Genomic DNA, 12,998 nt, shown 5'->3' with positions numbered 1-12,998 from the left:
ATGACACAAGTCACAAAAATAATAAGGGTGACATAAAATCTTAAAACAAATGAAAGATGTTAAAGAGAGATCTAAGGGAAATTTGTTCACAACTCAGAATGGCAGGTTCATCATCCTTTCATTCAGGAAGTGACTGTCACGCATCCCCCTTTAGTCTAGCTTGTTATTTTAAAGTATATAATTGTTTTAAATGCAATTAGCTAAAATCAGTTACCAACATTGCAATTCCCCAAAATTCTGTTTAAATATGAACTGGAGAGGTATGAAGGAACTTCAAAAAGTTTGTGGAAAAGGAAATAAAAGTTAATTCTGGAGCAGCAAAAAATGAAATCTACGAATGCAGTGTTAAGATGTTTGTGAAATGTATGTTGTGCAAAACTCACATGTGAATTTCAATCTTTTTGCACCAAAATCAACTTATTCTTTCATTTCATTTTCCATGCACTTTTTGAAATGACCTCACAAGAGTATATTGTTCATTAACTAGAACTGGAAAATATAATCAATATCCAATCCCCAAAGGCTTAGACATCAGATGTCCTTCACAGTCAAAAGCTCCTAATCCAAAGCTTCAAGTTCAGTGAAACCCAAGAGTCACTGCTTACAAAAGGCAATAAACTTTCAAATTGTGGCCACATGTGGTGATCAAACATGCATGGAAGAACACACAAGTCTAGCAACAAGCTTTTGAAATTCAGGGCACAGGTTAACCCGTCAATCCATAAATTCATTATGCCTGATATGAGCACTAACATAATAAATTTCCCCATAATTCTATTATGTATGTAGTATTATTATCATTATACCCATTTTTCATATGAATAAACAGAGTAAATCATTTGCTCAACAGCAGATAAAAAGCAAAGAAACTAAGACTTGAACCTAAATTTGCAATTCATGGATCCAAGCATTTTATTAAAAATATAAATAAATTAGTTTTATAGCTCACCCATTGAGGCTTTTCCCTCATAATTAGGATCATATGCTAGTTTGAATCTTTTTAACTCCCATAAGTATAAATTATATCTTAAGCCCCTAACAATTCTTGATTGGACTTTTCCCAGTTCTCAGTCATTACATACCACCTGTTCCTGCCTCTCCAGGATGTTAGCAGCAGCATAAGAGTCAAGCGTCTTGGTAACAAAAGCTAACATGTAAGGGGTACTCTGTTCAGATGAGACACTGGGATAAGTATTTCATCAGTAGCTTTCACATAACCTTCCGAGTTGATATCACTGCCATCCCTTTTGCACAAATAATGAAAACAAGGTACAGAGATGTTAGGTAACTTTCCTAAAACAGAGGAAAGTGAGGACTCTCAGGCTCTTCCTGCAGCCTATGACTTCTACCAAGATGAAGTTCCGGCTCCTTGACATCCTCTCAAGTCTGGGCTGCCAGCAGTCTGCTTCTTGGTGCCGTGAGGCACTGCTCTTCACATGTGCTTGTTAGGTTTCCTCCATCTTTGATTGCTCCTTGGATAAGCTGCCTGCTCTGGGCAGCCCCTGTTTGCACTTGGCACGGACCTCCAGGCATACCTGAGACAGTCCCTGAGGCAGCCTAACACACCTGGTGCAGCAGAGCTTCCTCAGGATCAGTTTTCCCATCGTGAGGTTTGTCTCATTTCTGCCAAAACTTCTTAAAGGAACCAAAGCTTTTAACAACATTTAACATTTTTTTAAGAAAATCAATTACTAAATGAAGCACACAGTGACTTTTCTTTGCAACAGAATACCTTAGTTTGCATCACATTACCAAGAGATTTTATTCATATTAATATCTGATGGCTGAATGTATGAAGGTCAGATTAACCTGAGGAATAAAGCTGACTTATTTTTTCCTTTCTACTGACTGCAAATGGACAAAAGGTGTTACTGTGTTGTGATGTGGAAAGGTGTGCAGAATTTATTAAGCATTTACTGGGCACACCAAGCATGATGCTATACACATGCACAAACTAAACAGTAGCACCACAACAAGCACTGCAAAGATTTTTATCATGTCCATCTTCAAGATAGGAAAACAAGCTCAGATCACATAGAGCAGCCTAGGGTCACAGAACTGGCTGTGACAGAGCTGAGATTTCAGCCTGTAGCTTCCTCCGGTAGGGACTATGCTTTCTCCTACACCACTTCTCAGAGCCCTGCAAGACAGGCTGCTCTTGTCTTTGACTACAGCATTGAGCATGAAGAAAACCCGAGCAAGAAATAACATCCTGTTTTAAAAATGCTCCCCAAATGGCCCTGCACTCCCGATTCTCAGCTGGGTAACACATATCCCCAGACAAGCAGCATCCTTCCATTACTTCCCAATGGGTTTGCTACAAGCCTGTCCCCCCTTCCTTCCTCTCTCCCTCTTCTTGTTCCCACTCTTCTCTCTACTGTCTTTCTGTGTGTATGTGTCTCCATATCTCTCTCTCCTTTCTCTTTCACACACACACACACACACACACACACACCCACACACACACACACCCATACACACCCACACAAACATTCACACACTCAGGATACCTCGATCCAGCAGCCGGAGCAAGCGGAGATACCAGAGATACCACTGGTCCCAGAAGCGGTCCGTCATCCCACCCTGAACTCATCCTTCACAGCCAGTCCCCTTGGCAGAGCCTCATCCCACCACCGTCACCGCCTCGAGAAAGCCAGAATCACTTGATGCTGGGCTCACACGCAGCCTGCTCTAAGCAAATGCCTGCCTGCAAAGACAGCCACCAGTCCTCCCACACAGAGGCTGACTGTGCTGGGAGCCGGTTTCACAGCAACAAAGGAACAAGTGCAGAACAACGCCGTGTGCAGACAGCCTGCATGGACCTATGGGGAGGTCAGATACGGGGGAGGGAGGCAGAAGGGCTTTTGCAGAGGCCTTGGGACTAAAAATCCACAGTTAAGGCCATATCCTAAACTTCAGTCCAATATCTCCAGTCTCCCACTTCACAGGAGCCAGTTTCTCCTCCAATAGGATCAGGGGTAGGAGGCATATGCTTGGCCACCCTGGACTGAACTCTAAGGCCAGTCCAGAATGCAGTGGGCCTTACCAACTCACTGTAGGTTGCACAAGCTCTTTTTGCCCAATTCTGCTAGACCCACATGACCAGGAAAGTCACAAACTACTTTTTTCTATACCCTTGCACAGATCCTCTACTATAGTTGAGACAGACCTGAGGTCATCTAGCTATGGGTTCAACTCCTGGTTACCACTTAATACTTGCCTGACCCTATAAACAGGCAGGAGTATTATTTGCCTGATGGAGGTATTCTGAGGCTCAAAGTCAAGGAAGTGTACACTGTTTCTGGCATAGTACCTGATAGGCAGTGGTGGGTGGAAGGTTCTTCCTCACCTTCCACATTCCCTACCCCTGCCAGATCCTTAGGTCCCTCTATATCTTTCCTCCTGCTCTTCCAAAGGCAGCATTCACACCCAACTCTCCAGCACCAGCATGGCCAAATGTTCCTAAGTTTTTCCAGTTAAGCTCAAAGGTCACACAGTCCAGGCAGCCATCCTTGATCTTCTCTCTCTATTTTCTCTTCATCATCTCACTTTCTCCTTCCTTTATGGCCCTCCATCTCTTGCTTGATTATACACTTGATGAAGGCAAGATCTATTTAGTCATCATCTTTGTGTTCCCCAAAATACCTAATATAGGATCCTGAACTCTGCAAGTACACGAATGATTACTAACTGATTGATTAATGAATGAGCGAAGGAGTCTGGATATTCTGCATAATTTCATTTTATGGCAGTGAGGAATAAATCTTGGGACCTCATTCCCTGGGTACAGTCTAAAGCCTACAGAAAGATGACAGGGAACCCCATACCCTTGCCCTACACAGACCTTCTCTTACAGTGGGCTGGCTACTCACTTGGTGAGGTGCTTCTGGTGGCTTATAGTCCTACTCATAAACGTGAAACCTGGGGGGACCCCTGGTCTGGGGCGGCCATGTTCTCTAAGCCGAAATGCTACCTGACAGTCATACACACATTGATCACGGCTCTTGCCCAGTCCCACACCAGGCTAGCAATTCCCTCTCATTGCCCTCACAGAATGCTACCCAAGCCTGCTGGTCTCGTGTAGCAGCAGACACAAGCAGGTCTGACAGAGTTTCAGGCGAACCTAGGGATACAGGCCTCCAGGAAAAGACAGGCTGCATATGTCTAGAAAGCTCAGACTGGAGAAAAGACACCATCTAGGGGGTAGAAGCGAGCAGGAAGAGGGCAAAGTGAGCAAAGCTACAATCTCTACCCATTGGCCTCTGCTCCAACACAGCTGCCTCAAAGTTCCTTCTGAAAGTGCAGCCTTGGGACAGCAGAGAAACAAGCAATATTCCCAGGCTCTGTCAGTATTATTTTGAATGACCTTAAATGGACAAGACTCCAACGGGTAATTAACACAAGAATGCAACTCCCCTTCGCTATCCAGAGAGAAGTGACCCACAGTCTCCCACATCGTGAACAGTAAGAATCTCTTGCTCACGTGTGGCCACTCCTCTTTAGTTCACAAAGTCCTTTCACATCCATCATCTTCAAACCTCTTGTCAGCTCTGCATGGTCCATGGGATGGGGATCATTTTTTTCCCAGGCCACAGAACAGAAAATGAAAGTTCTGAGAGGTTAAATGGCTTAGGCAAGGTCAAGAAATGTATAGGTACAATCTTCTTCCCCATGGCAGGAAAGGGCCTGAATAGGGTCACTTGTTAACCAACAGCCATTCATCTTTTTCTTTGGTCCTTGTGTAGAGTACATCCTCATCTAAGAAGGCCAAATTAGCTTTGTCTAATAAAACTCAGTAGAAATCTAAAATGGAAGACTCTTTCCTTCTGGGGGCAGGAGACCTTCCCAAAGAGGAGTTACAGGAGAAATACCTGATGTGAGACAGAAGGTCACTGTGACCATGTGGACCCTGTGCAAACCACAGTACTTATATGGCCCCATTTTTCAAGTCTGGAGAAAAAAAGAAAGCTATCCTCTACCTGCTCCCCCCCCCACAAGTAATCCAGAGTAAAATATTTCACACAGCCTCCTCATTTCCAAAGGAAAAAGAATAAGGACTGGTAAGGAACAATATTGTACAGGCACTTCCCCTCGACCCAGGGAAACCAAGAACATCCACATCACCCATTGGATTAGGCCCAGGATGAACCCATTCAGCCTGGAGTGTTACCTAAGATTGGCTTCAACCCGTCAAGCTGGGCTCCTGGGTGCACCTCAGCTTACCCCTGCTCATTTCTTCCACTCCCACAGAGCCTTGTAAGCCTTACTTTAAATGCAGCCTTTCTAGAAGTTGAATGAAATGTTCCAAGAAACTGACAGAGTTGCCATTTAGCAGCAGTAGAATTAGAAAGGACAGGGTATTGGCTAGGACTGAGAGCCTTATTAGTAGGTTTTTGTTGTTGTTTTCCCTTAAACAATACTTCCACAGAGGCTCCTTCTTTCCTTGTAGTCAAAGCAAGCATAGCTATTCCCTTTGGCCTGGTTCCTGCAGCCCACCCTGCTGGTTGCACAAACCTGTTCTCCAGGGACAGGCACTGTCCACAGAACAGTAACAGCCCATCTACTCTGAAAGACTGAAGCCCACCTGAATATTCATTGGTTATTCAATGTCATTGCATAGCTGTGTTCCTTCCTCTCAGTGTTCCTTCTTCTTTCTTTGGCACCATCCTTTCTCCCTCTCTCCACCCGCCCCAACAGGAAACACTGTGTTCCTGAGCAGATAAAGCCAGCACAAGTGTATGGAGCAGAAGGCAAGCAGCACAGAGGGAGGAGAGATCCAATCTTGTCTCAAATCTTTCCCACTCACCTCTTGGAACCACAGTGACAACTGTTGCCTCAGTGGCACTGACTGGCCATTCCTGTGGCCACACATGGTACTATCTGAAACTGAGGGCCACTCAAGATGCAGCACAGTTGTTGGTATTTGCAAATCACAGGGAAGGCTGTCCACAGACATGATGTTCTTCCCCACCCCACCCAGAAGTGGGCTCCACCAGGCTGCCATTTTGTCCTACAAGCTGTGCTTCGATTGCAACATAAATCAAACACTCTGGCAGACACCATCCTCAGCCGCCTCCCACAGCACTTCTGTACCCCTGGCAATCAGCAACCAAGTGCTGAAGCAAAGCCTGTGGCAACACATTTTCAGGGATGCCTGCCAGCCTCTTCTATGACAGCCTGGGGTCCCCAAGTGAACAGGCTCCCTAGGTTCACACCTGAGGACAGTATCTAAAACAAGCTATCACCTGCTCACTGAAGTTCAAGTCCACTTCTCCGAGAGGCCTTTTCCAATAAACCTCAGTGTTCTATCTCAGAGGTTCTCAAAGTTTGATGAGCAGCAGAACTAACTTTGAGGGTTGGTTATTCATATAGATAACCAGGTCTCACTTCGAGGCCCGCATTTTTAACAAGTTCTCCTGATGACTCTGGAACATTCATCTATATGCACTTCTCTTTCACACTCCACACCAACTTCATTCAACTTTTTGATTGAATTCTACAATGAACTTCATCTGCCCATACCTGCCCCCAAACAAGTCCAATAGGAGAGGGCATGCCAAGCATCTTCCCCAGGATAATCTGGTGTCCTAGAAGATAAAAGGAGGCCCAGTAGAGGGCCCCACTTGCAGAGGTTTCTGAAAAGCTACCAGCTGAGAGACTGAGCAATCAGCCTGATCCCTCCACAAGCTCCAGAAAGCATTCACTCTACCAGAGCTCCACTGGTATATCTAAAAAATGGCTTTAAATGTCACCACAAATACCCCAGACCAGGCAGCAAGAAACAGAGGCAAAAGCTAATTAGACTGCCTTGCCCTGGCTCCTGCGTAGCTTTTGTCTTTGCTCACCTCTGAACTCTTCTGAGATCTTACTTTCTTGGACCAGGCTGGCTCAGCTAATGCAAGGCCTCCTACCACTTTTCCCTGTGCTGGGCTTGAAACCACATTGTTAAATGGGAGAAACTTGATCCCTCCTTCATTCCCCTCACCTTGAAGATTTCTAGTTCCCTCAGCAGTCAACAAAGCCCCCAAGTAGCACTGAATCTCTGACCACACACAGCATGCCAACTCAGCCCATGCATTCCCTTGCTCAAGAGCTAGACCCCTTCCCTTTCTCTACCTTCTAAAGCTCAGTAAGTCTAGACCCTATTCCTGCTTAACTAAGTAATATATAACGATAACCTCATCCCCCTCATGAGGTAGCCATAACAACAGCTTCATATTTAGACCCTCAGGAAATAGCCACATTGTTGACAAGGCTATCGGACAAACTAAGACAAGCAAAGGCCATGCCTTAGGGAGACAGTAAGTGGGTGGCTACTTGGGGTCAAAGAGCAGGTTCCATGACTCTTCCCTGGGTCTTCACAGGCATTTATTTCTGTGAGTCTGGTGATGATGAATCACAGTGTTTCACCCGTTCTCCTTAACTTGTTCCCCTGGCTTCCCCTTGTCTGCTCAGAACATGATCATCTGATTGGTTGCCTTCTCCAAAGCACCTGAAGTAGCTCTTCTTATGGAAAAAAAGGAAGCAGATGTTGCCACTACATAATACTTGGAGAAACCACTTCAGAACCTCCCATGAAGGGCTGCCATAATCCAGAGACCGTGGCCACCTCTTACATTGCCCTCTTGGCCAGTAAATGGGCCCCTCCATCTTGGTTCCACTAAGAGCAGTGCTTCGCCCACCAAATGAGGCAGCACATAGAACTCGATGGCTTAAGGATGCTTGGAGACAGAAGCTGCTCACCTCTAGGAGACTGGGTTCTCTTCCTTTTTCTTCCTTTCTCTTACCTTACAGCTCACTATCAGACAATCAGGAAGCCCTGAGCTGCCCGTCACTGCCTCTACATCTCAAGCCAGGCTAAGTATCTGCCCTCTTACAGATTCCCTCCACTCTCCCCTCCAAGAACTTTTCTAAACAGCCTCCCTTCGCTCTCTGTCCAGTGAAATCAGGCACAACACCATGAAACCTGGCGGGGTGGGGGACGTCAACAATAATAAATACCAAGTTCACCAGATCAAAAAGAGGCCACTATATCATCAAAGAAATGTTAAATTGGAGAACCAAGTGACAGTTCAATTGGTTAATTCTCCCCTTTGCAAGTACCAGGATCCCTTATGAGTGCTGGTTCATGTCCCATTTGTTCCACTTCCCATCCAGCTTCCTGCTTGTGGTGTGGGAAAGTAGTGGAGAATGACCAAAGATCTTGAAACTGCACCAGCGTGGGAGACCAGGAGAAAGCTCCTGGCTCCTAGTTTCTAGCTTCAGATCAGGCTCAACACTGGCCATTGTGGCCATCAGGGAGTAAACCAGCAGATGGAAGATCTTTCTCTCCAGAAATCTACTTTTCCAGTAAAAATGAATATACCTTTTAAAAAAAGAAATAGTAAATTTTGGCTAATACATGCCAACTAGAGCTTTTCTCTAGAGTCTATTGGGCTTTCCCTTTTAACAGAACATGGATAATGTGTGTGCACTCCATAGGGTAACCCATTACACTTGATCCAGCTGAATCCCCTGATGCCCCACACATAAACAGACACCACCCTGAATAACAAGAGTAGCTGCACATCAGCCAGTTTGAATTCTCTCTTCCCTGTCTTTTGCTTTCAAAAAGAGTCAGTTGTAATAATTACTTTACTCTTCAGAGAATGAACTCTGAGTAACATATTCCCAGAAAATCTATATATCTCTTTATAATTTTATTTATACCGTTAATTCATAAGACTTCCAGGTATTGGGAAAGGGCCTCGGTTTTTCAAGAGTGCTTTTTATTTATTTGGAAGACATCATGACAGAGAGAGGGACAAAGAGATATTCCAGTCATCATTTTATTCCCCAAATAGCCAAAATTATTGGAGCTGGGCCAGGTTGATGCCAGGAGCCAAGCATGCCATCTAAGTCACTGATATGCAACAGGGATCCAAACACTTGGGTAATGTTCTGCTATTTCCCAAAGTACATTAGTAAGGAGATGGAGCAGAAGCAGAGCAGCCAGGACTTGAACTGGTTCTGTGATGTGGGATGTTTGAGTCACACATATCAGCTTAACCCATCACACCACAACATCGACTCCAGGGCCCAGATTTTGAAATCAGATCAAAAATTTCAAACCATGAATCTGTTTCTAGCTGAGTGATTTGGTGAAAATGTCTTAGCTTCCTTAATTTCAATTTCTTCATCTTCATATGAAGATAAGCCTAAAATTTTAAACACTGAAGAAAACTAGAATAGCCAAAGTAACAAAGCAGTATACCTAAAAACAATGGGTGCCTAATAAAGATTAATGATTTCTCCTATGGTAGAAAACAAGTTCAGAGGAGATTTAAATTTTCAGTTCATAGGACTTACATGGGCAGATAAACCAGTAAACACACACACACAGCACCTCGGCTTTGCCATGCAAGGCAACCAATCGATCCTCCTAAAGTCCCACATAAGAGACAAATCATCTATCCATCTCTCCCAAACTGCTCTACTTGTCCCTCAGGAAGGCAGACTCTTACAACTTAATCTAATTCTTCTGATTCTCACTCGCATAAGGGGAATAAAGGTATTTAACTCCCCCAGCTCATCTGGCTTCCTCGATCTGCCCTCACACAGGTTAGAAAGTTCCACGAGCCATTAGTCATGAAAATTCCTTTGGCTGTGACCTTGTGAATCATCTGGATAATCCTCAGCACTGGGAAGATGGGAAACTCTCACGTTCTCCCTGTGGGAAACATTCATATAATAAACAGCAATGGACCACCACACCAACCCTGGCCTCATGTCATGTACACAATAAAGCCTGGTCAAAGACAACCATTTTTAAGGAGAAAGAAAAACTTTTCTAAGTCTTAGACTGGAAAGGTTTTCCCAAGCAAGACACAAAGCACAATATACTGGCTAGTACACGTTTTCTTTCTTTAAAAAAAAAAATCTCTAGAACCCTAAAGACAATAAGGGGGCAGGGCTAGCAGCTACACAAGAACTCCTCTTCCCCATATATCATTCTATGCTTTTTAAATTTTAACCCTTGCACTTCCATACCTATTTTTTTAAATGGCATTTTAAAATGCTGGAGTCAAGAACAAATAAAAATATGTAGGAAGTCCAAATCACATGGCAAGGCCATGTGGAAGAGAAAAAAAGGCATTTGTCAGGACCTCCCAGGTAGCCCCAGTCTCACCCAGCACACACTGGTCAGCCACATGTGACGAAGGTCACTTTGTTACCTGGCACACACCTTAGGAAGCAGAGGGATTGCTTGGTCAATACTAATAACCATGAGAAATGACTAGCTATTGTTCTAAGCCACTAAAACTTGAAGTGCTTGTTACCGTGTGAAAGATAAATGAAACCAGGAGTGATGGATGCATGGAGAGCAGGCAAAGCCACAATGTGGATGAAAAGACCAAGGAAGGACTGAAAAGGACGCACCCTATTTCATTTAGAAACAAAATACACGGCTAGTCTCAGAACCACTTCTGTCTATCTACCTATCTTCTGACCTTGGAATTAGAATTCTGAAGACAGGATTGTTACAAAGGGTGGGTGTCTAATTAACATTCTGGATTGAATTTTAAAAGAAATCAGACTTTCTCCAGCAGGAAGTAGATAAGTTTGATCTGGCTGCTTGCTTTGACAATGAGACTTTTTTTTTATTCATGTAAATCCTCAACTCTAAGTTTCTAAGGAAAAATATATTTAAAGCCTATCTATATATAAAGCTAGAAAATATATTATTTGAAATCACTTAAACTTATGGTAAAAAAAAAAGTTAAATGTCAAATGTATAAAGGAGCACACAGTTTCACTATTCTTGAATAGTGAAAAAAGTATGGAGCCCTCCGACTATGGTGTATAGTCTAACAATGAAAAACAACCCAGTTTCTGAAAAGGAACAAGGCTCTCCATGAGTTGACCACACAAAATCTTCAAAACATCCAGTATAGGAACTGGCATTATAGCATAATACATAAAGCATGGCTCACAATATTGACATCTATAAAAGTGTCAGTTCAAGTCTTGATTGCTCCACTTCCAATTTAACTGCCTGCTAATGGCCTGGGAATAGCAAAGGGAAACAGCCCAAGTGTTTAGGCCTTTGCCACTCACATGAGACCTAGATGAAACTCGAGGCTCCTAGATTCAGCCTTGCTCAGCCCTGACGGTTGTGATCACTTGGAGAACAAACCAGCAGATAGAAGATTCTATTTCTGATTTTCAAATAAATTCATTAATCTTTTTTAAATGCAAGGCATAGAATAATAAAGCTCATATTCACCTGCTTTGGGTAAGGACTAAGATTCTTATTTACAAAAAGAAAACATTAGAAGGATCCACAAGCAGCTAATGCTAGTGGTTATTTCTAGGGAGAGTGATTGTGTATAGAAGCAGAGTGGTCACATAAAAACCTTTTCCTTGTTGTATTATTTTGTGAGTATATTACATTTGTATATGTTTAAGCCTGTACCCCAAAAATAAATAAAATTACAACACTATGATCAATGTTAAAAGATAATCCTGGAGACAAGTGCTTGCCACATTTGCAACAATGCATCACAGAAATGATTAATAGTTCTAATTAGCAAAGCCCCTAATATCCATTAATTAAAAGTTAATGAATAAAGTAAATTAAAAGGACACACATATAGTTAATAAGTTAGAATAAAACAATGATCAGCAAATAGAAATAATTGGTTAAAAGGGGCAATAGACACCTCTAGAAGTGATCAGGGAAAAGTAAAGTAAGGCAACAGTAGAATACCACATTTTACCTACCACAATGACCAAAACAATCTACAAATGCATATACACATGAAGATCTAAGCATCCTCATAAACAAACATGCATCAAGTGTGTATTACTTGTATGTATATCCCTAATGCATATAACCTTCAACCAAGTCTACTTCTAAAACTCTCATTGAAATACCTGCACTGTAACAGTGTATTCTATAACAACAATGATAAATGAAAATACCTAAAATGCCCAACAATAAAATTAGCAAGATAAGTTAGGACACAGTGTATATTATTGGTACATTATGAAAGCATTAATAAGGATATTCACTTCTTTTTCTTAAGATTTATTTATTTGTATTGGAAAGGCAGATATATAGAGAGGAGAAGAGACAGGGAGAAAGATCTTTTGTCTGTTGATCCACTCCCCAAGTAGCCACAATGTCAGGAGCTGAGCCAATCTGAAGCCAGGAGCCTCCTCCAGGTCTCCCACAATGATGCAGGGTCCCAAGGCTTTGGCATGTCCTCAATTGCCTTCCAAGGCTACAAGCAGGGAGCTGGATGGGCACAAACCAGTGCCCATAAGAGATCCTAGCACGAGCAAGATAAGGACTTGAGCTGCTAGCCTACTGTGCTGGGCTCAGGACTTTCAGTTTTAAAGATAATCACATAAAAGGATCTCCATGACCTATAGTTGGTTGGGAGAAAATGATTTGCAAAATAATTCGAAATACTGTGCAGGATCTCATTTTTGTGAAAAAAAAAAAATCTATGCAAGTATTATGGCAAAGCTAGTTAAGCTACCACTTAATATGTCCACATCCACACTGGAGACTATGGGATTGAGTTTCACTTTATCTTCCAATCCACATCCGCTGAAGCAACAGATGCCGGCTCAAGTTCTTGAATCCCTACCACACATATGGGCAACCCAGAAGAAGTTTCTGGCTCCTAGATTCAGCCTGGCTACTGTAGGCATTTGGGAAGTGAATCAGTACATTAAAGATCTCTCACACACACACATACACACATACACACACACAATGTATTTCAATGTACATAGAAAAAGGGTTCTAGTAGAAGATATATCAAACTATTAACAATAATCATGCCTGGGGTTAGAAGAGGGCAGTTAGAGAATCAAGTTTTATAAAATTTTAGGTTCTTACACATTTTACCACTAGCATGTGTTACTTCAGCAATTCTCAATGCATAGAAGTATTCAGGCTGACTGTAGCAGCTCAGATATTTTCTGAAATGGAATGCTTCCTGTGG

General features: G+C 42.8%; 1 protein-coding gene across 10 annotated transcripts in view; it reads right to left on the bottom strand.

Annotated features, from left to right (window-relative positions):
* Positions 1–12,998, bottom strand: part of KALRN (kalirin RhoGEF kinase) — a 660,588-nt gene that overhangs the window by 595,409 nt on the left and 52,181 nt on the right. For 4 of the 10 annotated variants that reach the window (XM_041002789.1, XM_041002794.1, XM_041002792.1 and 1 more), the window contains exon 1: positions 2,511–2,711. The exons of 3 other annotated variants lie outside the window; for them this stretch is intronic. In XM_041002789.1, coding sequence (XP_040858723.1) covers positions 2,511–2,577 — 67 coding nt within the window. In that variant the 5' untranslated portion in view covers positions 2,578–2,711. Of the gene's footprint in view, positions 1–2,510; positions 2,738–12,998 lie in introns of those variants that run through there. 3 more of the 10 variants (XM_041002786.1, XM_041002787.1, XM_041002791.1) reach the window with 2 other exon arrangements.

The sequence above is a fragment of the Ochotona curzoniae genome, unplaced genomic scaffold (genome assembly GCF_017591425.1).
Source record: "Ochotona curzoniae isolate NIBS_2020 unplaced genomic scaffold, NIBS_Ocur_1.0 scaffold_2587, whole genome shotgun sequence".
Lineage (NCBI taxonomy): Eukaryota > Metazoa > Chordata > Mammalia > Lagomorpha > Ochotonidae > Ochotona > Ochotona curzoniae.
Note: the sequence above shows the minus strand (reverse complement) of the source record. Positions and strands in the feature narration are given on the sequence as shown.